The sequence below is a fragment of the Lolium perenne genome, chromosome 4, assembly GCF_019359855.2.
Source record: "Lolium perenne isolate Kyuss_39 chromosome 4, Kyuss_2.0, whole genome shotgun sequence".
In the NCBI taxonomy this organism is placed as follows: domain Eukaryota; kingdom Viridiplantae; phylum Streptophyta; class Magnoliopsida; order Poales; family Poaceae; genus Lolium; species Lolium perenne.
Window position 1 is genome coordinate 362345864 of NC_067247.2, and position 26114 is coordinate 362371977.

Consider the following 26114-nt stretch of genomic DNA (forward strand, 5'->3'; position numbering starts at 1 on the left):
TAGGAGGTTCGGCTTTTGTTTCGTCCAATTCCGAGAATATTGCCCGAACAGCTTTTCTGGAACCAAAAACAGGAGAAAACAGGAACTGGCACTTCAGCATCTTGTTAATAGGGTAGTTCCGGAAAATGCACCAAAATGATATAAAATATGAATAAAACATGTAGGTATTGTCATAAAACTAGCATGGAACATAAGAAATTATAGATACGTTGGAGACGTATCAAGCATCCCCAAGCTTAGTTCCTACTCGCCCTCGAGTAGGTAAACGATAACAAGGATAATTTCTTAAGTGACATGCTACCAACATGATCTTGATCAATACTATTGTAAAGCATATGAGATGAATGAAGTGATTCAAAGCAATGTTAAAGATAATGACTAAAAACTGAATCATATAGCAAAGACTTTTCATGAATAGTACTTTCAAGACAAGCATCAAAAAGTCTTGCATAAGAGTTAACTCATAAAGCAATAGATTCTTAATAAAAGGTTTTGAAGCAACACAAAGGATGATTAAGTTTCAGCAATTGCTTTCAACTTGTAACAGGTATATCTCATGGATAGTTGTCAACATAAAGTAATATAACAAATGCAATAAGTAAACATGTAAGAATCAATGCACACAGTTGACACAAGTGTTTGCTTCTAAGATAGAAAGAAGTAGGTAAACTGACTCAACATAAAGTAAAAGAAAGGCCCTTCGCAGAGGGAAGCAGGGATTAAATCATGTGCTAGAGCTTTTTAAGTTTTGAAATCATATAGAGAGCATACAAATAAAGTTTTGAGAGGTGTTTGTTGTTGTCAACGAATGGTAGTGGGCACTCTAACTACCTTATCAACCAGACTTTCAAGAGCGGCTCCCATGAAGGACGTTATCTCTACCAGCAAGGTAGATCATCCCTCTTCTCTTTTGTTTACACATGTATTTTAGTTTCATTATTGATGACACTCCTCCCAACCTTTTGCTTACACAAGCCATGGCTAACCGAATCCTCGGGTGCCTTCCAACATTCACATACCATGGAGGAGTGTCTATTTGCAAAGTTAAGTTGCTTACTGATAGATCAGGGCAAAACATGTGAAGAGAATTATTAATGCAAGTTAATTAATTGGGGCTGGGCATCCCGTTGCCGGCTCTTTTTGCAAAATTATTGGATAAGCGGATGTATCTGCCACTAGTCCATTGGTAAAAGTCTGTCAAAAGTAAATGACAAGGTTGAAAGATAAACACCACATACTTCCTCATGAGCTATAAAACATTGACACAAATAAGAGATAATAGCTTTTGAATTATTTAAAGGTAGCACATGAAGTATTTACTTGGAATGGAAGGAAATACCACATAGTAGGTAGATATGGTGGACACAAATGGCATAGGTTTTGGCTCAAGGTTTTGGATGCACGAGAAGCATTCCCTCTCAGTACATAGCTTTGGCTAGCAAGGTTGTTTGAAACACAAGTATAAACTGGTACAACTAAACTTACATAAGAACATATTGCAAGCATTATAAGACTCTACACTGTCTTCCTTGTTGTTCAAACACGTTTACCAAGAAATATCTAGACCTTAGAGAGACCAATCATGCAAACCAAATTTCAACAAGCTCTACAGTAGTTCTCCACTAATAGGTTTAAACTACATGATGCAAAAGCTTAAACATGATCTATGAGAGCTCAAAACAATTGCCAAGTATCAAATTATTCAAGACATATATCATTTCCCACATGAAGCATTTTCTGTTTCCAACCAAATAGCAATCAACGAAGCGGTTTTCAACTCCGCCATGAACATTAAAAGTAAAACTAAGAACACAAGTGTTCAAATGAAAAAGCGGAGCGTGTCTCTCTCCCACACAAGCATGGTATGATGGTGCCCACTTTATTGAAAATAAAATACACAACAGAAAATAAAGACGCTCCAAGAATAACACATAGTATATGAAGCAATAAAAATATAGTGAACAAAAACAGGACCTGATATTTTTATTGATGAAGAAGGGGATGTCTTGGGCATCCCCAAGCTTTGACGCTTGTACTTCTTGAATATATCTTGGGGTGACATGGGCATCCCCAAGCTTGAGCTTTTGTCCATTCTTCATCTCATCTCATCATTCTTCTTTCCTACACTTGAAAACTTCATTCATACAAAACTCATCACAAATCTCATTAGCAGCGTTAGTGCAATGATAATATTAATCAAATCTACAAAGTTCAGTATGACATATGAAAAGCATTTTAATAAGCATTAGATACTGTAGCACAACTTCAATAAGGTTCTTTGATCAAGAGAACTCAAAAAGGTGGGCAAAAAGATGCAAATGTAAAACAGTGCAAGAATCTGTCAAAACAGAACAGTTCGTAAAAAATTGATTTTTGAAAAATAGTTACGCTGGGTAACTCGAAAAACTCTGAACTAATTAAAGTTATATAAATACCTGGGGAAGATTCTCGTAAATTGGCAGCTCAAACTTACTTTCTGGTGATTTTTGGCGATTTTTCTCGTGACGAACCAGAAACAGTAAACAAGATTGCAAATCTCCCAAATACCACTTTCTTACAATTAGAGGCAATTCTTGGCACAAAAACAAAACAAACATGATAAGGAGAGGTTGCTACAGTAGTAACAACTTCCAAGACACAACAAAACAGTAGCAAAATAAAAACATGGATTATCTCCCAAGAAGTGCTTTCTTTATAGCCATTAAGATGGGCTCAGTAATTTTAATGATACTCGCGCAAGAAATAAGAGTTGAAGCAAAAGAGAGCATCAAAAGAAAATAAGAAACACTTTTAAGTCTAACTCACTTCCTATGAAAAGGAATCTTGTAAATAAACAAGTCATGTAAGCATAATGCAATAAGCATAGGAAAACAAGACAAGCGCAACTTCAAGATTTTAAGCAAAAAGAGATGTGTTTTAGTAACATGAAAATCCCTACAACCATATTGTCCTCTCTCATAAAGATTTTCAGTAGCATCATGAACAGACTCAACAATATAACTATCACATGAAATATTCTTATCATGAGCTACATGCATAAAATTATTACTCTCCACATAAGCATAGTCATTACTATTAATTGTAGTGGGAGCAAATTCAATAAGATAGCTATCATTATTATTCTCATCACCATAATCATCATATATAGGAGGCATATTGTAATCATAATTAATTTTCTCCTCAATAGTAGGTGGACTGAAAATATGATAGTCATCATTGTAATCATCATATATAGGAGGTAAAGTATCATCAAAGTAAATTTTCTCCTCCATGCTTGGGGGACTAAAAATATCATACTCCTCAAAACCAACTTCCCCAAGCTTAGAATTTTCCATAGCATTAGCAACAATGGTGTTCAAAGCAATCATAGTAATAACATTGCCATTAGCATGCATATAAAGTTCCATAGGTTTTTTAATTTTCTCTTCAAACACCTCATGTCCTAACTCAAGATAAATACTATAAAGATCTCTAATATTTTTGTTGTTTTCCATTAAGCCTAACTAGTGAAATAAAAACAAGAAACAAAAAGATATAATTGCAGGATCTAAAGGAGATACCTTCGAGCACTCACACACCGGCAACAGTGCTAGGAAATAGCTTAGTAGTCAGAGGATGTGAATACCTTTTACCTTACCTCCCCGGCAACGGCGCCAGAAAATAGCTTGATGTCTACGCACGCTTCTATTCCTGTAGACAGTGTTGGGCCTCCAAGAGCAGAGGTTTGTAGAACAGCAGCAAGTTTCCCTTAAGTGAATCACCCAAGGTTTATCGAACTCAGGGAGGTAGAGGTCAGAGATATCCCTCTCAAGCAACCCTGCAATTAAGATACAATAATTCTCTTATGTCCCCAACACACCTAATACACTTGTCAGATGTATAGGTGCACTAGTTCGGCGAAGAGATAGTGAAACGCAGGTGGTATAGATGGTGGTAAACGGTAATTGCGACCTGAAGTAAATATTGCAGGAAGTAAAGATGCAGTAAAACAGTAAATAAGCGATGTTTGCAGTATTTGAAAACAAGGCCTAGGGATCCTACTTTCACTAGTGGCCACTCTCAACATTGCAATCATAATTGAATATAAAATAAGCACTTCATCATACTACTCTCCTGTTGGATAAAGAACTCAAATTCATTGGGCAAGTGTGCAAAAGCACACCTCAAAGGCGTATTCCCAAGTACTAATAAACACCCCACACTGTCACCGTGAGCATTCATAGGAGGTACTAACACACCACAATTCATAAGGGAGTTACACACGGCGCACACACTGTCACCATTACACCGAGGTCACAGTAACTCCAAAGTTCACATAATAAAGCACTTGAATAGCATATGACATCTAGATTGCAAAGCCTATGATCACATAGATGAACAAATAAGTGCTACTCTCAAACACTCTCTTGTTGGATAACAAACACCATTCATTGTGTAGGGCTACAAGAGCACACCTCAAGCCGGAGTAAACAAGCTCCACAACATCCGGAGTTCATATTAAAAGTAACCTCTAGAGTGCATAATAGACAAGAGTAACATCTACATATTCATAAAGATCACACCATGAGAGAGAGAGATGAACCACATAGCTACCGGTAGAGCCCTCAGCCTCGGGGGAGAACTACTCCCTCCTCATCATGGGAGACAGCAACGGCGATGAAGATGGCGGTGGTGTCGATGGAGATGACTCCGGGGGCAATTCCCCGTCCCGGCGGCGTGCCGGAACAGAGACTTCTGTCCCCCGAAACGGAGTTTCGCGATGGCGGCGGCGCCCCTGGAGTATTTCTGGAGTATGATGGATTGATTGAGGGTTTTCCGTCGCGAGGGAATTTATAGGCGAAAGGGCGATGTCGGTGGAGTCCCGAGGGGCCCACACCCTAGGGGGCGCGCCCCCCTCTTGGCCGCGCCGCCAGGTGGTGTGGGCCCCCCTGGCCCTTCTCCGTCTCTCCTTCGGTGTTCTGGGCCCGTCTCGGTAAAATAGGAGGTTCGGCTTTTGTTTCGTCCAATTTTGAGAATATTGCCCGAACAGCTTTTCTGGAACCAAAAACAAGAGAAAACAAGAACTGGCAATTCGGCATCTTGTTAATAGGTTAGGTCCAGAAAATGCACCAAAACGATATAAAGTATGAATAAAATATGTAGGTATTGTCATAAAACTAGCATGAAACATAAGAAATTATAGATACGTTGGAGACGTATCAAGGAGGGCGCCGATGGGAGGGAGAAGAGGAAGTAAACGGTGACACCGATCTCCTCCACAGACCCATCCAGATGACCTTAGGCACTGCCCGGCACTACGACAGACATGTGCGGCAGAAGATAAATCTATGGGCGGGGCAGGTCTTCTCACTGCACCTGCCCTAAATTGGTGCGAGCGACAACGTGGGAGAGGAAAAAGGAGGACAACACGTCGCAGTGTTGAATATCGAGACGGTGGACCAGGTCAAAGCGGTGCGTCGGTCAGCTACCCAGGCAATTAACCTTGTCGCGCACACACGAAACCAGCACGTTCATGCAGACTCCATAACATGGGACGACAGCAGGACGACAACTAACCGGAACAACAAAAATGCTACACACAGCCAGAGCGAGAAAGAAAACCATCGGTGCTAGAACAACACAATAAGAATGAACCCCGCCTAATTATACACGCCACCAAAAGTATACACAGGGGTAAAACAGCAGGAACTGATCACCCAAAAAAAACATGTGTCAACCTGTCGTTAATCCCAAAAAAAAATTCGGAATTCAGAGAAAAAAGATGTTAGTTACCCTTTAGTATAGTACAGATGTGATCGTTAGTCACGGTCAATTAGTTTGCAACATATTCCCTCCTTCCCGATTTAGTTTTCCATAAGTTTTGATCAAAGTCAAATTTTATAAATTCCAACTAACTGCATATAAAAATGTATTTATTCTCATAATATTAGGTGCATATAGGATGAAAATATATCAGGTGCTCATAGTATTTTCTACACATTTGGTTAAATTTCACAAAGACTGTCTTTGAGTAAAACTAACCTGCATCCTAATTTGGAAAAGAGGAAATGCACTGGATATGAGCAAAGTGTTTTCACTTGTATATAAATATCATTCGTAACTTACAATCACAAATAGTAGACCACTAGTAATAAGATCATTGCATATAGATTAGCAAATATTGTTGTCTGTATGTGATATAGAGGGACGTGTGACACGTGTCTACGTCTGAGCCTATCGTGCATGCCAAGCACTGCTGACCAAAAACATGTTGACGGAGCTAATAAACCCTAGGATATCATCATCGTGACAGCTTGTCACGGGCGACTAGCAACAGGGAACGTGCGCGTCGTACCACCACCACCACCTCCCCCGGCGACCCCAACCACCCCGCACTCAAAGCACGCAGCAGCCGCCTCGCCGTGCACCAACCCAGAACCAGAACTCCGCAGACTCCAGCCTCCCCGTCCCGAAACTTGGCACGATCTCCCAGTTCTCTGCCCCCCACCACGGCCATGGAGCGGCTCATCTCCAGGACGACGGCCGCCCCCCGGATCCAAGCGCCCGGCAGATCCCCCCTCCTCCCCGCCCGCCGCACCGCCTCCGCCGCGGCTGCCGGAACCTCCAGCGCCGCGCCGTGGACCGCGGTGCGCGCGCAGCCGGCTCGCCTCCTCGCCGCGGCCTCGCCGCTGCGGCATGACGGTCTCTCGGCCGCGCCGCCCGCGGACGAGGTGGCCACGGCGGGTGTCGGGCCTCCCTGGAAGCTGCTCGGGACCCTGCTCCCCAAGGTCAGACGAAAATTCAAACCTCTCTTTTTTTCTTATCCTGACAGCAATGTTCGGTATCTCAAATATACGATGGTGCTATGATGTTGGGTATCTCAAAGATACGGCAGCAATTCCCCGGCTCCGTCAAAATTAGCGTAATTTAGCTCTAGTTACTTGCCCGTACACGAAAAACGTACTACCAGAAATAACAGCGAACTTGTTCTGAAATCTACTCCCAAGATCCTGATGGCTTGGACTAGTTAATTCTTCTGCCGATCAAGTATACCATGCTTAGCAACCTATCTGACAAGTTGGAATCCTCTTCTTCTTTTTAGTTGAAAATAGGAGGTCCTCAGCTGCAGTTTACACCTAGGAAGACAAAGTCAATACACGGGATTTTCTTAAACTGTGTTAGGTCGGAAGGAATGGTTCGTGGACTCTTCTTGATCCATGTTTAACACTGTCCAACTCGTGTTAAAAGTTGCTTTAACCTGAAGGAAAGGAAATAACCACTAAAATCATATCCGTGGGATATGCAAATGGCATGACTCAACAGGAAATTTGCAGTGAAACATGATGTTGCAAAGACTAAGCTTCGAAATGGCCACGCCTCCTTAGAATGATTGGTCCCACTGAATGTTTATGTGCTCTTGCACTGTTGGTGACTGAAATGTTAACTTTTGTTATTTATGTTCAAAAATCAATGCTCCCGATGTTCTCTTGGTGATTTATTGGCTAAATACATGAATCGTTTGAACCAGATTTTTTTTTTAGCATAATAGTAGAGGAGTGTTCTTCTGAAATACAGTACTCTCTCAGATCCATAATAAGTCACATTTGAACTAAAGTCCTAACACTTATTATGGACCGGAGGGAGTAATCAAATATAGTAGATTGCATAGAAGTTACAAGTTTCCACATGAACCAAGGCACACTCAAAAAATCTAATCACACCAACACAATTGAAAAAAAGGAAGATAACTAACTAACAAAGTTTGGCATATTACCAATATGAGCCGACTCCTTTTTTCCTTCGTCTGTCAACTAATCCAGCTCATTAAAGCTTCAGCCAACCTGTGGGCAACTATGGCCTTTAACTATTCAAAGTCAACCAGTAACTGTTTGTCTGTTTCTTTTTTAGCATAATAGTAGCGGAGCGTTCTTTTGATATAGCTTGCATAGAATTTACAAGTTTCCACATGAACCAAGGCACACTAAAAAAAGCCGAAGACACCAACACAATTGAAAAAGGAAGATAACCAACTCACAAAGTTTGGCATATTATTAAGATGAGCCAACTCCTTTTTCCTCCCTCGGTCAACTAATCTGGCTCAACTATGGCCTTCAGCTATTCAAAATCAACCAGTAACTGTTTGTCTGTTTCTTTCACCTGTTTCTTAGCGCTGACATGTGCTTTGGTACGTGGAAACCTTTTAGGCACATGGAAAAAAAGTAGTACTGATTGACCTTAAAACTTTGAGAAACACACATGCTCTGGCATATTACTAGAGAAAACCAGGAAAGTTTAGAATGCGTGAAACATATATTTATGTGGGGGGTGGGGGGGGGGGGGGGGGGGGGCAGGGGCTTATAGCAATTCTGCATTCTTATGCTAGATGCAATTACATTTACATGTGTGCAGATATGTAATTTACAGAAATTATGATTTAATAAAGTGTTTTGGAACTAAATCTGAATACATGATTGGTCATCTGAAACCAATTATTAATAATTACGATTTGTTTGCTTTCTGGTCTATTTTTGGTTGTATTGATGCACAAGAATTTTGCTATCTAGTTCATAACAGTTAATGCCATCGTTTAAAAAAAAATCTTGGTGATTCTTTTGGCAGTTCTGTTCAGATCTAACCAACATTTCCTCTTCCACAGGCTTCTACTGCTGCCCTTTTCCTACTTCTGACACTTGTTACAAGTGCTTTGCACTCTAGCGTTCCCCATCCTGCTTATGCATCAGCCCAACCAGCAATCAAATCTGGTGGATTCCTGTCGTTAGAGTTATTAAGCAGTGGCTGGGCTGGTTTCTTCGCGGGATGCTTACATACCTTATCTGGGCCTGACCATCTTGTTGCGTTGGCGCCATTATCGATTGGGAGATCAACACTGGAGAGTGGACTAGTCGGTGCGCTTTGGGGTTGCGGTCATGATGCTGGACAAATTATGTTCGGACTGCTCTTCTTGTTACTGAAGGATCGTCTGCACATCGAGGTTCTCCGTATATGGGGAACAAGAGTTGTAGGCCTGACCCTTCTTATGATAGGCGCTACGGGCATCCGAGAAGCTTCAGAGGTCCAAGAGTCTGGGCTAATTCTGGAGGGTGTGGACAGCACCATGAGTGGCGGTGAGCCTTTGCAGCAGGCCCCTGCTGCCCCCCGGAAGAAGAAAGTTGGGTTCACAACATTTGCCACCGGAGTTGTCCATGGTCTCCAGCCAGATGCTCTGCTCATGGTCCTCCCTGCGCTGGCTCTACCTTCACGATTTGCTGGTGCAGCGTATCTTGGCATGTTTTTGGTTGGGACTGTATTTTCGATGGGTAGTTACACGGCTTTTGTAGGTTCTTGTAGCGAGGCTTTGAAAGATAGGGTTCCCAAGATAACAGAGAAGCTGACCTGGGCTGCTTCCCTTTTAGCTGTATGCATGGGGTTAGCTCTTCTAGTTGGGCAGTTCTTTGGGTTCACTCTATATTGATTGATGCGTCCGTTCTTGTAACTTGGCTAAATTGTTTTGATTTTTATTTGTTATCCTTATCGGCAGTTGAGTTCATATCAGTCATTGATTATTTGATTACATGGTTATTATTGTTCACACTGCAAAACTTTGGGTTATCTGCCTGTCTAAATGGATAGGATTTTGATCCAAACTCTGCTTGCATGGTTCTTGGGTTGCAACCCACTGTACCCTGAGCCCGTGATCCGACACCATTGATTCATAGGATGTAAAAAGTATAGGAATATGAAAATATAGGATTGGGACAGCTGTGCATTTTTGTATCCCAAGCTACACATATCCTTTTTCCAAAATAAAAATGGTATTTAAAAGTTTGGAAATCCATTTTTTTCCTAGATGTAATAATCTGTTCTTTCAACGTGCAAAAAGCAGCTCCAAATACCTTATATTTTTGTCTGTTCGAAAATGACAAAATCTAACATATTTGGGGTTTTTGAATTGTTGCACTCTTCACACTTTTAGATGTCAGACATTGTTATTTTTTTCATAGCTAAGAGTCAAAACGTATATTAAGATGGTTTTTCGCAGGTTGATAGAACACTTCAGTATCTACATCTGGGGTTATTTTTTTAGTATTTTTAATTTTTTAAATTCCATTTTTGAATTTATCAAAAAACTAGCTTTTTTTTTTTGAACAGGGAAAGGGGTCAAAAAGACCCCTAAGAAGCTGCATTGATAACACGTGGTGGGTACAAATTTGCATAGAGGCCCTTTACAACACTTGCTCTAAGAAACCTAGAATTTGAAGATAAGGCCTCTAACCTTACAAAAAACACCCTGGCACTAAAGAAGAAAAAGCAATCAGGTGCTTCAGAGTCTCCACCACCATGCTCGCCGGCAACCTCAAAGCGCTGAACGCCGAAGTAGAAGAGGGGATCTAAGCTCGCTACGGCCTCCACACCAGCGAGGAACCAACAACGCCGGCCACCGCGACGCCTTCGGGGACGAACCACTTGAAGACGCGAGGAAGTCGAGCTCCGACGCAGGGCTCCGACAAAGGCCTCCAAATCGGAGGTTGAAGATGAACCGCGGTGCAGTGTACACCAAACGGCGCGGAGTGGCCTCCAATGGCCCTGAATCACTTCGGCAAACATGTCCTCCGTGTATGAACTCCGCATAGAAGCAGCTTCCGACCTGCAGAAAAGTTTGGACAGGTCGCATATTCCCCTTCTTGCAGCATGGAAGAACTCGAGATAGAGCTGCTCCACTTCCTCGCCACCACGGCCGGCCAAGGGGAGAGGCCAAGTCTCAAGCTCAGCATGCTGAAGAAAAACGCACTTGTTCCTGGGGCTCGCCTCAGCCTCCTCTGCCTCCTTCCTCCATGGAAGAGCAACAAAGAAGAGGCGCGACGGCTGCTCGCCAGCGTGCGCTGCCGAACGAGTAGCGAGCTCCAACTCCCGACCTTATTGGCGGAGATCCCAAAGCCCAAGACGCCCGCTGCGCGAGCTCTTGCCACCGCAGCCCCTGCCGGCGAGAGTCACCAAGCCTAGGCCGCGCCGGAGCCGGCCGAGATGCTCCGACGACCTACTCCCAGACGGCACGAAGGCACACCACAAAAGCAAAAAAACTACCGCTACTTGTACTATGTACAGGAGGAGGAGCCAACCACCTAGTCCATCCCCTCGCCGGCCAGCCAAGCCGCCGGAAAGAAGGAAGGAAAGGGGCGGCGGAGAGGTGCTGGAAACGACTCTCAACGGGAGGATAAGGTTGGACCGTGGGAGGAAAGACTAGAGATGCTCTTCATCAAAAAACTAGCTATGTGGCTACACTTGTGGTTAAGGGGCCGAGATTCGAGGGCCGAGATTCGATCATGCCAAAAAACGGAATCATACTCATGGTGTTCAAGAGGTCGAGGTGAACGCGCCAAGAAACATGATGGGAATTCCACCTAGAGGAAAACTCCGAACACAGCCTGCGACTGAGAAATTCCCACTTGTCTCGAAAGAGAGGACTTCTACCAAGAGAAAGCCCTGAGAGCCCATGGAAAACGTCCGGTTGGCACCGGTGTGGGAGCCGGTCTGTGCCGGACAAGCCGGTGAGGCAGCCGGCGCCACCGGGCCAAACATGAAAAAATGGTTTAAAAACCATGATAACTTTCGCGTATGGACTCTGATTTCGATGATCTTGGGCTTGTTGAAATCAGAACAACAAGCCCTACAACTTTATGCATAGAAACATCATTGTACACCCACGGAGTAAAAACCACAAGATGAATGTTTTGACTTATCTATAAAAGAGACACCGGTAAAATCTCCAAGCTCGAAAACGCAATCGAAGATGCATATGGATTCCGTTTTCGATGAACTTGGGCTTGTTGTGAAGCTAGCAACAAGCTCAAGAACCTCACATAGAGAAATAGCTTCACAACAAGCCCAAGAACCTCACATAGAGAAATAGCAAGAAGCAATAAGATTTATTGAACGCAAAGCTTGTAAAGGGCTGATGTCCCTAAGACGATGTGATCAAGTTACCCAACTGAAAGCCTCTCTTGATAGTGCGGCTATCTATTCTATAATCCGGTCTCCCAACAACCACCTTGAGACCGGTAAAAGGAAAACCTAGCAAGGCCATACCTTTGCCTTGCGCATCCCGCTTGATCTCGATGATAACTCTTCAAGCTCCACTCAAGCCGGAATGCCTTACTTGATCATTGTTACTTCGTGAAGACTCACAAATGCTCCCCATACACCATGATGGGAAAGCTTCATTGATGCACATCTTCACATGTCCATTATCACCAAATGAACGGCAAACTTCAAGCATATGATCCTCTTGAGATGCTCATCTTGAACTTGCCCAACTCAACGTTCATGACGATCACCACTTGACGTCATCCTCTCATGGGCTATATGAGATCTCACTTTTGATGCATGCCCATGAAAAGATACCTAACCCACATAGACAACACAAGGGAACATATATGATGGGTTAGTTCATAAAGCATAATTGACACGGAATACCATACCACATGACTTCTCGTGGCACATTCTTCATGCTTCATGTGTTGACCAATCTTGAATATATTCTTCACTCTTTGTATTGGTCAACCTTGTATCTTCTCATGTTCTATCATATTATCTTGAGATGTATAAATAATTCTTCATTTGTTTGCATGCTCTAAATCTTAGTCAACCATAGCTCAACTCATAAGACTATCATGACACCGACTTAGAGCCATAACTTGAATTCTTCACTTGGAATCAAGCACTCAAGATCTTGATCATTCATTGCTTATCACATAAGCTAGAGCATGGCTAATATTGAGCTCCACATAAGAACTCCTTCTTTATTTCTTCTTCTTGATCATATCACATATATGTCTTCAAATCGATGATCTTGATGCCAATACTCAAGGTATATCTTTTATCTTTATGGCATCCATACTTGAATCCAACACATGAACTTCATATAAACTCAATGAAAATATTAGTCCATAGGGGTTGTCACTAATTACCAAAACCACACATAGGAACAATATACCCTTATAAGAAGAATCGTCTCCGGTCTCTATAGTACTTGGCAGTATACACACCTTCACCTGAGTAGAGGAGGATGTAGGTGAGGCGGCTGGATGCCCATATGTGCCACCGTGTAAGAAATGAGAAGTTGGCCATCCCGTGCATGATATACCTATAGTACTAGCATATAACCACACATCTAACCTTCCAGCCATGATCCAACTAGGATCGAGCGACGAAAAGGATTATGTGTTATTCCCTTCCTAATGGTGTCTGTGTTGAAGAACCTTTCGCGTAGTCTGTCTTGTTACCAATGATGCTGATTGATCATTGATGGGTATGAGTGATGTTGTGTACCTTTGGTTGCTTCACTATGGCATTTATTCTTTTCTTTTTGTGATAATTTAGTTGTGTGCATCATCCATATATAGGATAATCTTGATATCCTGTCGCTCGAGAGGCCACCCTTCTCAATAGATTTTCCCATTTTTCTTTCTAGACTTTGAACCAGAAACCCTGGATCTGGAGGAGTGAACCGAACAAACCCTCGCGCCTGCACGTAGCCGTTCTCCCGCTGCCTGAGTAGCGGCGCACACCACCTGTTCGACGGAACACCGCCCAGAACAGAAGCGTCATCCATGGCGAGCGGGGTGGATCGCATCAGCGCCCTGCCGGAGGACGTCCTCCACCACGTGCTCCACTTCCTGCCGGCGCATGACGCGGTGCGGACGTGCGTGCTCGCCCGGCGCTGGCGCAGCGTCTGGCGGTCCGTGCCCGCCCTCCGCTTCACCGGCACCAAGGGGTGGGACAGCGCCGACAGGTTCGTCCAGTTCGTCGACCACCTGCTGCACCTGCGGTGCGCCGGCGGCGGCGGCGGCGCGCCTCTGGATTCATGTGATTTCGATTTCGATGCCGACGGGTTCATGCAACTGCCCGCTAACGAGCGGCACGCCAGCCACTGGATGTGGCAAGTTGTGCCCCGTGCCCGGGTCCTCCGGCTTGGTGTCATCGAGTTTGACCAGGAACCCTCGCCGCTCTCTGATCTGCATCTGGTTTCACAGCACCTCACGAGGCTAGAGCTCGTTGGCGTCCGCGTCAACGACAGCGTCGTTGATTTTTCAGGCTGTCCGGCATTGGTGGAACTGCGAATGGATGTCTGCGATGTTTTTGTCAACCAGCTGGTGTCTCCATCGCTGAAACATCTCCACATGGCCCGCTGCTATAGTTTTGATCATGCCCGCATTCTAATTTCTCTACCGAGCCTCGTTTCGCTCGAGTTGATTGAGTGCCAAGGAAGGATTCCATTGCTCGGAAGCTTGCCGTCGTTAGAACGAGCAGTTGTGGTACTCAACGGGATCTGTAGTGATCGATGTTCAAATGACCGGTTTGATTGTTGTGGTAACTGTGATGGTTGTCGTGATTATTACGGGCCTGGTTATGACCGTGACAGCTGCATGTTTCTCAAAGGTTTGTCAGAAGCTACAGACTTGGAGTTGTCAGCTTATTCTGATGTGGTACGTTTGAAACTGCATCTCTCTCAATTCCTACTATTATTTTCCTTCCACCAATTCTCATCCAGCAGCCGCATGCCCACATCAATCATAGCAAATTACAGCTGAGTTATATATGACTCACACAAAAGGATATTTCATTTTGTATCTGAAAGATCAAAAGGTTCCTTATTTGATCCAACTCTTTTGTACTTCCCTAGATTGTTTTCAACAGGGATTTGAAGTGGTGTCCTACATTTTCCAAGTTAAAGACTTTGTCCCTCAACGACTGGTGTTTGGCTGCTGACCACAATGCATTGATTTGCTTCCTCCAACACTCACCAATTTTGGAGAAGCTTACTATTAAACTTTCTAAGGTATAGAGCTTTAAGATCGATAGCATTGTGTATTAAACTGACCAACCATGATTACTGATCGATCTATTATCTTGTATGTTAGGTACGTCCATATGTAATGGAAACAGAAGGCATATACAAACCAATGGGACAGTCAATTGCATCTGTCTGTCTTAAGATAGTTGAAATCAAATGTGTATATGTTGATAGGAGTGTTCACAAAATTCTGAAGATCCTGACTACTTATGGCATACGACTTGAGCAAATTTATATCCAACATACCAACAAAATTTCTGGATCTGGATGTGAGTTGGCACTCTTCATGCTACTTCTGTTTCTGTATTTTGTTAATATGTTGTATACATTCTAAACAAAGTAATGAAAAAAAATCTCAAACTAAAGAAAAGAATATATCGTTAGGAATGTGCATGTATGTGGAGAAAGGCTGAAACTCCCCATATTTGATGAAGAGAGTGAAATAGAACGCAATGCATGTTTCCGACTGGCTTGCACTATCCAAAAATGAAGTACTATCAGTTTGTAGTTTTCATTTAACTATGATGGATGCAGAAATTAGTTTGTAACTTCAAATTTAGTTAGTAGAAATTAAACATCAAGTAGTTGCCGGTTTATCATGTAATGTCATTATATGTTGGTTGCAATTTATTGAAATAATGCAACACCTTCGTCTACTATTGGTAGCAATAATCCATTAGACACATGATATCCTCTGTCTAGTCATTTTGATTGAGCATGGCGTCATCCAGATCCCGATCATACAAATGCCTGTCTTATTCTTAACATAGGCATATTCTTATTGCCCCTTACTTTTAGTTGAAATTTGAGATCTCATAACATATCTACTGTGCATATTCAAACTCAGTGCCCTCTGTGATTGTTTCTGAATCCCTTTATGTGCCAATGCCCATGTCAAATAACCAAAAAGGCAGCCAAAATACTTATCACCTTATAGTAGGAAAGTTAGTGCCAATGCCCATGTCATGGAAAGTACCCTTTTGGCTGTAGTAGGCTCTCTGTAAATTAATTGTGTGTCTTCCCTTATCTTTGCAGGTTTCAGTTTTGTCTGTAAATTAATTGTGTGTCTTCCCTTATCTTTGCAGGTTTCAGTTTTGTCTGTACTGGTTTCAGCGAAAACTAGAGGTATGAAGATCTGGGCTGTTCCTAGGGGAAGTTCAAATTTTCACGTTTTTGTTTAAATGGGTCACACATATGTTTAGTTTTCAGAGCTAGATAAGAGGAATGTACGGAAAACTCAGCCTTTAGATCCTAACATAATCTCATACGATCTTGCTTTTCATTCAAATGCACTTCAGCACATTACTTTCATCACTGTTCTGTTTTCAGTTAGACCTATCTGTCTGTGTCTTCTGATATTCTTTCTTACGATTTGTGTATATAACTATATATGCTTATCAGCTGTCTAGGTATGACGTCCTGCTGTGGGGCTACAGGAAGAAGCCACTCGTGGCAGCTATCTGCATTGGAGGAGAGGTACTCCACCACATTCAGTGAGCTGTTCACAAGCCCTTGTTGGTCCCCCACTGCTGCTCCTCGTCGTTCCAAAGCCTTTCCCGCTAATGGTTTTGTACTCCAAACCAGACCATTGCAGTGTTTGTTCTGTGTTGTTAGGGCTGCAGGCGGCACTGGCAAAGTGACCCGCAAACGCAGAACCATGCAACCCTATGTGTTGGGCAATGCTTCTGATTGATGTAAGAAAACCATTGCGCTAGTTCCAGTTAAAGAATCCCTCAATTTCCAAACTGGGCTAATGTATTGGCATGTTGCTAAGAAGCAGATAAAGTTGCTCGGAAATGCAGGAATGAAAACACTTGGCTTAGTTTGGCAACAAAGTTTTTCTAAACTGAAGTGAAGTATTTCAGTATAAGAGGAAAGGAATACTTCCGTTTCTTAATACCATAATATTTTTCTGCTGGCAAAAAAATGCAAGGTGTTTCGGGAAAGCTGTTTTACCGAAACTCTGACTAGTTGTTTCGTTGGATGCAAGACCGATTTTGTCTGACAGGTGCGTGCATGGCTGAGAGCGAGTTGCTCACTTTGAATGGTTCACCTCTAACTAATTGAGACGTCTATAAAGTATGGCTTTGTAGTGTCCTGCGTCTACTATCAAGGTGAGTCCTGCCGGTATAGAATCCAGCTTGCCGCCCTGCCGTCAGTGGAAGTGGAAGCAGGTACATTTCCGTGTCTTGTATCGACCATGCCATCTCAGAGTCGGCTTGACTCCATGCTGCTGTTCACACTACCATGTAGTACTCCCTCCGTAAAAAAATGTAAGATACCTAAGGATTAGTAAAAAGTCGATGTTTTTTAATTTTTTTGACCAAGTTTATACGTAAAAACATGAACATTTACAATAATAAATCAGTATCAGTAGATTCACCATAAATTATATTTTCTTAATGTGTCCATTGCATATTGTAGATATAAATATTTTTTCCTAAATATTTAGTTAAAGTTAGTAAGGTTTTGACTTTTGACTAATCCTTAGACGTCTTATATTTTGGAAAATCAAACAGGCATCCACCAGGAGTTGAAAGCCACCATGTCGACGAACCAATCGCAATAAATCTACACTAGTTTCATGCATGCAAGTATGCAACCGTGACAAAACGGAGGATTCATTTCCGTGTCGTTGAGACTAGCCACAATGGGAGTATCATAAGTAGTATCATGCATGCCATGTTGGCAGCACGTAAAACTAGAAAACTTAATGGCAAACACATCATGTACACACATTTACATTGAGATTCTACAAAACATTAAATATGATCATACTATGATACTATCTTATGATACTATGCATTGGTTTGTATCATAAACTAGTATCATGTGCATGATACTAGTGTATGATAATTCCTATTATGACTAGTCTGATCTCATTCACCGCAAAAATTAATCCCGGTGACTTAGAGCATCCCCACTCGTTGGCTCGTTGGCGCTCCCCACGTCCAAATCCGGCGAATGGACGAAAATTTGGCCTGGGGAGCGCCGTAAGTTCCAGCCGTCCCCTCGGCAGGAAACCCCCAACCTCGACCATTTGACATATTTCAAACAAATTTGACATAAAATTTAACAAGTTCGGCGAGCAAGAGTCCGAAAATTGCTGAAACAAATTCGGCGATAATAAGTACAATGTTTAACAAGTGCTGAAACAAATGAAGCACACAATTTCACAATTTTTGAAACAAATTATGACAGACTAGTTGGCGTCGGCGTTGGCGTTGCCTCGGAGCGTCCATATGTGCTCCACCAGATCATCTTGCAGCTGCTGATTCATTGTAGAGTCTCGAATCTCCTGGCGCATAGCAATGAAGGCGACCCATGATGGAGGCACCTGGTGATTAGGCTGTGCAAGAGGATCCTCTCTCTCATATGGTGCTTGCTGCTCAGCCAGAGGAACCGGGTGTTTTTGCTCATTTTCAATAATCATATTATGTAAGCACACACAACAATTCATCACCTCCCACATCTGATCTTTGGACCAAGTCATAGCGGGGAACCGGACGACAGCAAATCTCTGCTGGAGGACACCAAATGCACGCTCGATGTCTTTTCGGCAAGCTTCTTGTTTCTTGACAAACTCGCAAAGTTTGGGGGTGCTAGGTTTCGAGATAGTCTTCACAAATGTTGACCACTTTGGATAGATACCGTCTGCAAGGTAGTATCCTTTGTTGTAGTGCCGACCATTGATAACATAGTTCACCGGGGAAGTATGACCCTCAACAAGCTTGGAAAAGATCGGGGAGCAGTTTAGGACGTTGATGTCATTGTTGGATCCAGGCATACCAAAGAAAGAGTGCCAAATCCAGATATCATGGGTAGCCACTATTTCAAGTATCACTGTGCAGCCGTTTTTGTGACCCTTGTACATTCTCTGCCACGCAAACGGACAGTTCTTCCATTTCCAATGCATGCAGTCAATGCTTCCAAGCATCCCTGGAAAACCTTGTTGTAAGGATCCTCTGAGTGTCTTCGACGGTGAGTGATCTCAAGTAAAAGCCCCCGAACACTGCTATGACGGCCCTGCAGAACCGGTAGAAACAATCAAGGGCGGTGGACTCCGCCATCCGAAGATAGTCATCTGCACCATCGCCGGGAGCTCCATAAGCCAACATCCTCATAGCCAATGTGCACTTCTGTAGTGAGGAAAATCCAACCAAGCCAGTGCAATCCGCTTTGCATCTAAAGTAGGGGTCGAAGTCTTGGATGACATACACAATTTGCAGAAATAGCTTTCTGCTCATCCTGAAACGACACCTGAAAACAGTCTCACCGTGCAATGGATTGTCGGCGAAGTAGTCGGCGTACAACATGCAGTAGCCCTCCATTCGCTGTCTCGGCTTGCACTTCATGCGACCCGGTGCCGACCCACCACGTCGACCAGTTGCCACTCCGGCGTACATGCTTGATAAGCAACCGAGGATCAGCATGTGCTCCTCGTCTTGGGCGGCGGCTATCATCTCTTCTCGCATAAGATCGACGAACATCTGCTCCTCTTCTTCGTCCGAGTCCATGGCCGGTGAGGCAAATGGACGAACACCTGACGGGCGTGGTCGAGGCAACCCAAGCCGCAAACGACGAGGAGTAGGCCGTCGTCGGAAAACAGGTCGGCGGAGGAGCAGCCAGATAGGCCGTCGTCGAAAGACGGCGGAATATAGGCAGGTGGGGGAGGAGGGGCGACGGAATCTGGGAAACAAGCCGACGGGGTGGTGACGGCGGCGAGAGAGATACGAGGGGTGGGAGAGATTTTGAGTGGGGTTCGTGTGTCCAGTCGCCGACAGAGCGGGCCCTTCCCCGCTTTTCACTCGTCCGGAGTCCCCGAGCGCGCCTCGGGGGACCGGGGTTGGCGTGGGCTCGCTGGATGGATTTAGGGCCAAATCCGGACGAAAACGAGAAACCGGGGCGCGACTGAATCGGGACTGGATGGAAAAAAGTCGATTGGGGGTCTCGTCGGGGAGACGAGTGGGGATGCTCTTATAGTCCAGGGTTCCTCAATCTGCGCCACCGCCCAGCCGAGCCACTCGTCCGCTCCCTCCGCACAGTGCTGGCCGACCTAGTCCAACTCGCCTTGGCTTGCAACTATGCAAGCAAAACCAACTTTCTTTTCCTTGTAGTGAGCTTGCTTTCTTCATTGACGAGGAAGACATGGCTGCATGTAGGAAAAAATAGGTCGGGATTGAAGTTTATAATACTTCAAAAAAGTTGAAGGTTTGGACATACTTTGGTTTCCAAAACTACCGTATTTGTGTTTTTGGACCCAAACGCTTTAAAGTATTCAGTGCTTCATTTTTTTACAAACTAAAGTATTCCTGGAGTACTTAAAAAGAATTAATCTCCAAAATGGGACCTGAAGTGGTGGGTTGGCTTTTAACAACATGATGAACAGTTGTGGAGACCCCCTTCTCTGGCCTTGAGCCGTTGTAAAGTGTTTTCTACTAATATCTACTATATTTATTTATAAAATTTACACCATAGGGAATTCCCCTATGGTAAAGGTGTAAAAAAACAAGAATGCATTGGTCAAGAAACTTAATAATAACAAGGCGTCATTGGAATTCATTCAGGATCTACGCAATTCAAACCAGAGTAAACAAAATGAGAGAATAGAATGACCGAACTAAACACAAGCACTACAAGTAATGTCATTTTTATATAATTTTGTGTCTTGAATGTCCAGTGTCTAGGATAACTCAGTTTACACAAAGAGACAATAAACTGTCCATCATTCAAGCAGAAACATGACATATAATAACACATCTCCAAAAAGACAAAAACTCAACAATTAAAATTCAGAAGTTCCATCTACTATTTTTTTTATAGTTTTCAGTTTTTTTTTTTTTTTTTTTGTGTATTACTATCTCCACTATCTTTTTTTGGGTTTTAATATTTTTTTCAAATCCTTTTTTTGAACAATCATCTTCATCCTCATCCAGGCAAGCGTGCCGTAAATACTGAAAACTCGGCATGCCACTTTACTCTCTTGGGTATAATCTCAAAAGGTATCGCTCCGGAGTAAACTTCTTGCGGTGCTCTGCCCAAAAATGGGTCCACTCCCATTGCTGTGAAGTCCTTCCAAGGTAGGTGCTTGATAGCCTATACTAGCGGAAGTTGTTGACCTAGTAAGGAGAGCTCCACCAGTCATTCCTTGCATACTAGGATGGTATGTTGTCCCCTCAAGTCCAACAGATTGAATCTGAGATGTCAATGCGTCAATGTTGGATGTCACAGGGGAAAATAAACCAGAAGAATTTCCAGCAGAATAATTTGATCTCCGAAGCAACCACATCTCCCATCTTGCACGCCTCCGTATTTTGTCACCCTGACCAAACACACCCAACATAAAACAGGTTAAGCCTTTCAGTGAAAAGTGTGGAGTGACTGTTAGGTAAGAAAGTAGTCATATTCAAGTTTATCTGATATATATCTAACCATGATACAAAGCAAAAGTGAGTATGTAATACTGTATTATAAATAAATGACTGAGAAAGCAACGAATTTCATTGTAATTCATCTTATTTCATGAGATTTGTAACGCTAAGCTACAATTGTTGCGGTATCCAAGCTGACATGCCAAATGTCAACTTAAATTGTGTCCATGGAAAAATAGGGGGTTAACTATGTATGATTTGAATGGAATTAAGAGATTAGACCTCTGATACATATTCTAATTAACCAAAGGAACTTCGCAAGTGAGGCCATGGTGCTTCATTCGGGTGTGAACAAATAGCAAGGCAGCTTACTGAAATATATGATCCTTTAGTGTACTAATATGCCATGATAAATCACTTAAAGAACAATTTGTGTGATCAACTGTCAAACTTAATGAAGAATGCATCATGTCCATGCTCCATTCATGTACGTACTGACTGATGTGGTGTTATGTGATATCATGGGGTTGTTTTGGCTCTTGCCATGGAAGGCAACCTAATTGTTGCTACCTCAAATGAGTACAGCTAGTCCTTTTTATCTAAGACGACTACGGCGATCGTGATGATCACCAAGTTGGACACAATCTCCAACTCTTATCCAAATCAAACACATCTCTGTTTTACTATATTATTTCTCTTTCTGATGATCACTCAAGAAACAATCCAACCTTAAGGTTCAACACCTAGATTACAAAAGCCATGACACTGAAAGTAAAGAATAGTAGAGGAAAATAACTATGCAATCCATAATAATAATGTCTTGCGAATAAGAGAGATAAGTGTGGATGATTAATCAAAATCGTCGAAGAGAGAAGATAATTGAGGGCAAAAAGAGAACATGACAATAAATTTAATGTGCAAGCCTCATTTTCTTCAAAATGATCGACATAATTATATGCCTAATATTTCTGAAATAATATTCCGCTAATAGACACACAGGGAAATGTTCGTTATTATTTTCACCTTACCAATCTAAATATTTGTTGAATAGTAGTTAGTCAAAATTACAATATCTTGGCTAGACTCTTTCTGGAAAGACATGTATTTACAAATGGAGGAAGTAGGTTGTAATCGAATAAGGATATACAAACTTTGGAACAGAATTTTGAATCCAAATCAAAGTATCTACATTATAGACAAGTTTGGAAACAGAAGGTCTGATCCTTGGAAGTTGGAACATTCATTCTATAAAAGCATAGACACTCTGATATAAGGAAACCTGTGATTAACCTTCTAAAAGATCCAACATTTTTTTTTATATAAATTGTGTTTAGTCCATCGTTTACATTTTATAGCATGTTCATGTGGCAAACAAGGCTGGAATTTTTTTATCAAAGGCACATCAATGGTAAATGAAGTCAAAGGTTGATTACCTGTACTTCCACCACAGTAGAAAGCAGGATTGTATCCAAGATAAACTGTAAATTATCAGCCAGCTTTTTTACTTGCCCAATACGATGTAGGAACTTTTGGACCTGCACAAAACAATGTAGGTGAGCCATCTGTCTTTGTCGTAAAAAAGAAAGCAAGATACAGTGTTGAATATTCAGGGTAGGGTTGTCTTGCTATGTTATCCTTAGCATAGACACCACATTTACTTGGCAAGTTGGCACTACCCATTTTTTAATATAATATTAAGACATGATCCAGCACAAAATCTTGAAGGAACCCTTTCTTAGCTCTCCGGCCGAAATGAGCTAGCCACTTTCGGAGTGGTATGTTTATAGCAAGCGTCTCATGCTCCATTCTTAGAGAAAGAGGGGCAAGGGCGCTAGAGAACCCCCAAAAAAAAGACTTAAGGAGATTCTTTTCTACATAGGGCGTAACTGCTAGTCATAAGATGACACAATGAGGTACTCCCCTGTTTCCACGAACTCACATCCAAACGGAACCAAGAACCAATGATTTTTCATTTTTGTATGGTCATCCCTATTGCTCCGCACAAACTAGTGGACCAAGTTCCAACATGCTGACTACTCACATGCTAAGATGACCAATAATTTTGACTTCTGAATGCAGAGAGAAATTTTAATAACAGAACAAAGGGGCCAAAGCAGATGAAAGACACAAAAGTACAGTTTTGCGTTTGGATGAAAAACTAGAGGGCTCCCATCAAAAAGCATTGCAGCACAATGTGCACCAAGTTAAGTGCATAGACTGGCGCTATTTATTTCATGTTACTTAGAAGCGTCCATGCAGCTTGTCTACAGCTGACGTCTCAGAACAGCAAAATTACACAGGATATAAATTATCGGCTATGTAGATTATACACTTAAATTTACAACAGATAGTACCATCCTTGCACATCTAAACAGTATGACTCTTCTCATAAGCCAAAAGCTTACACTGCTCAGGTTAGAGAGGAAGATATATCTTAAAGATAACTTGAAACAGATATTATCTAATTTAAAGATGTGCAGGAACCAAATTCTGTCGAGACTAAACTTTCAGGCAATGTGTAAACTAGTTTTCGTAAGTTATATCAACCACATCAGTACTGTGCGTCTGATTCCAGTTAACAGCAAAATGGCTATCCAGCAATTCAGTTTAAAAGGATGAAAACTGCTATGTACCAACTGTATTTCTCATCCGAGATGCAATCAAATAACTGAAGAAAGTGACCAGAACATTATTAGATTATTGAAGAATTTCGTATTTCGCTGCTGAAAAAATTCTTATTAGACTGCTGATTATAGCAACATGTAGAACCTGCAAACTGACCTGGTTAAAGCCAGCAATCAAGGATACTGGCACCCAGCCCTGGCCATCCATATGTTGCCGCAGGTAAATGTCCTTGCACAAATTTTCATCACTGCAAAAATTGAACAAGCAGCGGCTCAATTAAATGATTTCAGTGGTCACCAGAGTGTCTCCCACAAATATACACAAACAAGTACCTAAAGTAGTATTCTATCTGCACCAGTAGTTCCCTTTGGAGTTGTTCCAATGGAGAAATTAACATAGCTGGAGGGGTTGGCGGGGGAGGCACAAACGGAAGAGCTTGAAGACCATCCGAGGTGGGCATGGCAAAGTAGTAAAGATGTGGTGCCATGTCTGCAATTTAAAACAGAGCAAGGTTAAGGCAACATAATAACAATAGAACAATGGCATTTTCTAAGAAAACGACATGCATGGCGTACCAGGGAAGCCCATAGGTGCCCCATAAGGCGGTGTCTGTGGATTAGCAGAGCCAACAAATGGTGGCGGAGGAGGTGCTGCAGCTATAACAGCCAGTGGAGGAGAAGGAGACCTGATGTAAGTTGGCTGGTGATTACGCTGCTGGTGCCCTGGTCCATGTCCATCCCTGCGGCCACCGCCACGCCGTTGCCCGTCAAACCCTCCATGGTGCTCGTGTCCATGCCGACCACCATTGCCCCTTCTGTTCCCCCCACCGTAGCTGCCGTTTCGGCCATGGGGATGGGAACCAAAACGGCCATTCTGATTATGATCACCACCGCCGTTGCTCCGGCCATTAGGCGAGTACACTGGGGATAGCTCTGGAGCAGGGGCACGCGCCACCAGGCCATCACCTGCAGGCATCACCAGCCCACCGCCGTTGCTCCGGCTATTGGGCGAGTACACTGGGGATAGCTCTGGAGCAGGGGCACGCACCACCAGCCCATCACCTGCAGGCATCACCAGCCCACCGCCATTGCTCCGGCCATTAGGCAAGTACACTGGGGATAGCTCTGGAGCAGGGGCACACGCCACCAGCCCATCGCCTGCTGGCATCACCAGAGCACGCCGAACAGGTGGACCGCGCAGCAGTGCTTCATCACCATCCTTGACGCCAGAGTTGCCCAATGAGACCGGTGTGATCGCTGCCTCCTGTGACCAGTAATCCCCACAACAGGAAAGCACGATCTCGTCAGAAGGTACATAATCAAACTGACATGGTACTAGATGGATGGATCTAAGTTTGATCATCAAACACTGAGACGAAATCGAAATCACGATAATACAAGATGAATCAACCACTGATTTTAGACGGAATCGAAATCCCGATAATAATAATATAACGAATCAACTACTGAGACGAAATACAACTAAACTAACTGAATCAAAAACTGAAACGCACAGGGGGAGGAGCGGTGGCCTTAGGGGAAGCCTTGGGCGGCGTGGTCGGCGCGGGAGGAAGCTGGCCGGGCAGCGCCGGCCAGGATTCGGCGTCCATGATGGGGTTCCCTGGCGCCGTAAGGACCGGCGCCGGCCCGTTCTCCGGGCGCTTCCAGGCCCGCTTGGGGCTGAGGGACGGGGGCGGCGAGCCCGCGCCAGCGACGGCCGCGCGCGGCTCAGCGACGGAAGCCATGATCTATCCGATCGGGCGGGGCGGGGAACTCAGATACAGGCTGCGACGGCGACGGGGATGGCGATGGCGGCGGCGGCGGGGATAGGTCAGTGGTGCGGCATGGGGCGATCGGCGGGGAGGGTTCCAAATATTGCCGCGGCGGCGGGCGATCGGATCGGGGCGGCGGGAGGAGGTGGTGCGGCGCGGCGCGGCGTGGCGGCTCGCTGCGCTGCTCTTCCCTACCCGTCTTCCTTGCCTTGCCTTGCCACGGGCGGACTGGAAGCGGAGGACCCCTGCCGTGCCGGTGGTGGGGCACAAAAGGCACCCAGCGATGAGTGAGCGCCGTCCAATCCAGATCGACGGCTGGCGTCGCTCCTGGGCCCCGCGCCGCTCTAAAGTTCCTCGCGCTGGCGTCTGCCTGCTCGGCTGACGCACCGGCTGGCACGGTGGCTCCACATTGGGGCTAGGAGGGCCGTCCGATGGAGAGCTGACGGCTGCGAGGTTGCGGAGGATCCACGTCCGGGGAAAAGGGGGAGATTTACTGACACGTCAGGTCTGGATTCGC

General features: G+C 43.8%; 3 protein-coding genes across 6 annotated transcripts; 2 read left to right on the plus strand and 1 right to left on the minus strand.

Moving 5' to 3' along the window:
• The first annotated feature begins 6317 nt into the window (after positions 1-6317).
• Positions 6318-9550, plus strand: LOC127296777 (chloroplast protein FOR GROWTH AND FERTILITY 2-like). The gene is made up of 2 exons (XM_051326990.2): positions 6318-6767; positions 8636-9550. Exons 1-2 carry the CDS (start codon positions 6495-6497, stop codon positions 9449-9451), a joined length of 1089 nt encoding a protein of 362 aa, XP_051182950.1. The 5' UTR covers positions 6318-6494; the 3' UTR covers positions 9452-9550.
• A 1564-nt stretch (positions 9551-11114) lies between these two features.
• Positions 11115-16681, plus strand: LOC127296775 (MEIOTIC F-BOX protein MOF). Of its 4 annotated transcripts, none has more exons than XM_051326987.2 (5): positions 11115-14462; positions 14660-14815; positions 14898-15099; positions 15866-15955; positions 16232-16375. In XM_051326987.2, exons 1-5 carry the CDS (start codon positions 13587-13589, stop codon positions 16237-16239), a joined length of 1332 nt encoding a protein of 443 aa, XP_051182947.1. In that variant the 5' UTR covers positions 11115-13586; the 3' UTR covers positions 16240-16375. The 4 variants fall into 4 exon arrangements, with proteins under 4 accessions (XP_051182947.1, XP_051182946.1, XP_051182949.1 ...); XM_051326986.2 differs by having other exon boundaries at positions 11118-14462; positions 16240-16681; XM_051326989.2 differs by having other exon boundaries at positions 11119-14462; positions 15916-15955; positions 16240-16377.
• Positions 16682-20464: 3783 nt separating this feature from the next.
• On the minus strand, positions 20465-25841 carry LOC127296774 (uncharacterized). Its single transcript, XM_051326984.2, has 6 exons — positions 25340-25841; positions 24402-25089; positions 24159-24315; positions 23983-24073; positions 22635-22736; positions 20465-21152 (listed from the first exon to the last, which is right to left on the minus strand). The coding sequence occupies exons 1-6, from the start codon at positions 25568-25570 to the stop codon at positions 20826-20828; spliced, it is 1596 nt and encodes a 531-aa protein (XP_051182944.1). The 5' UTR covers positions 25571-25841; the 3' UTR covers positions 20465-20825.
• Between the last annotated feature and the right edge of the window lie 273 nt (positions 25842-26114).

Coding starts and splice junctions, on each gene's coding strand:
- LOC127296777 (XM_051326990.2), top strand. CDS start 6,495: ATGGAGCGGCTCATCTCCAGGACGACGGCCGCCCCCCGGATCCAAGCG. Junction 6,768..8,635: donor TCGGGACCCTGCTCCCCAAG/GTCAGACGAAAA, acceptor CCTCTTCCACAG/GCTTCTACTGCTGCCCTTTT.
- LOC127296775 (XM_051326986.2), top strand. CDS start 13,587: ATGGCGAGCGGGGTGGATCGCATCAGCGCCCTGCCGGAGGACGTCCTC. Junction 14,463..14,659: donor TGTCAGCTTATTCTGATGTG/GTACGTTTGAAA, acceptor GTACTTCCCTAG/ATTGTTTTCAACAGGGATTT. Junction 15,100..15,865: donor CAAAATTTCTGGATCTGGAT/GTGAGTTGGCAC, acceptor TTATCTTTGCAG/GTTTCAGTTTTGTCTGTAAA.
- LOC127296774 (XM_051326984.2), bottom strand. CDS start 25,570: ATGGCTTCCGTCGCTGAGCCGCGCGCGGCCGTCGCTGGCGCGGGCTCG. Junction 22,737..23,982: donor TGATTGCTGGCTTTAACCAG/GTCAGTTTGCAG, acceptor TGTTTTGTGCAG/GTCCAAAAGTTCCTACATCG. Junction 21,153..22,634: donor CTACTGTGGTGGAAGTACAG/GTAATCAACCTT, acceptor GTGTTTGGTCAG/GGTGACAAAATACGGAGGCG.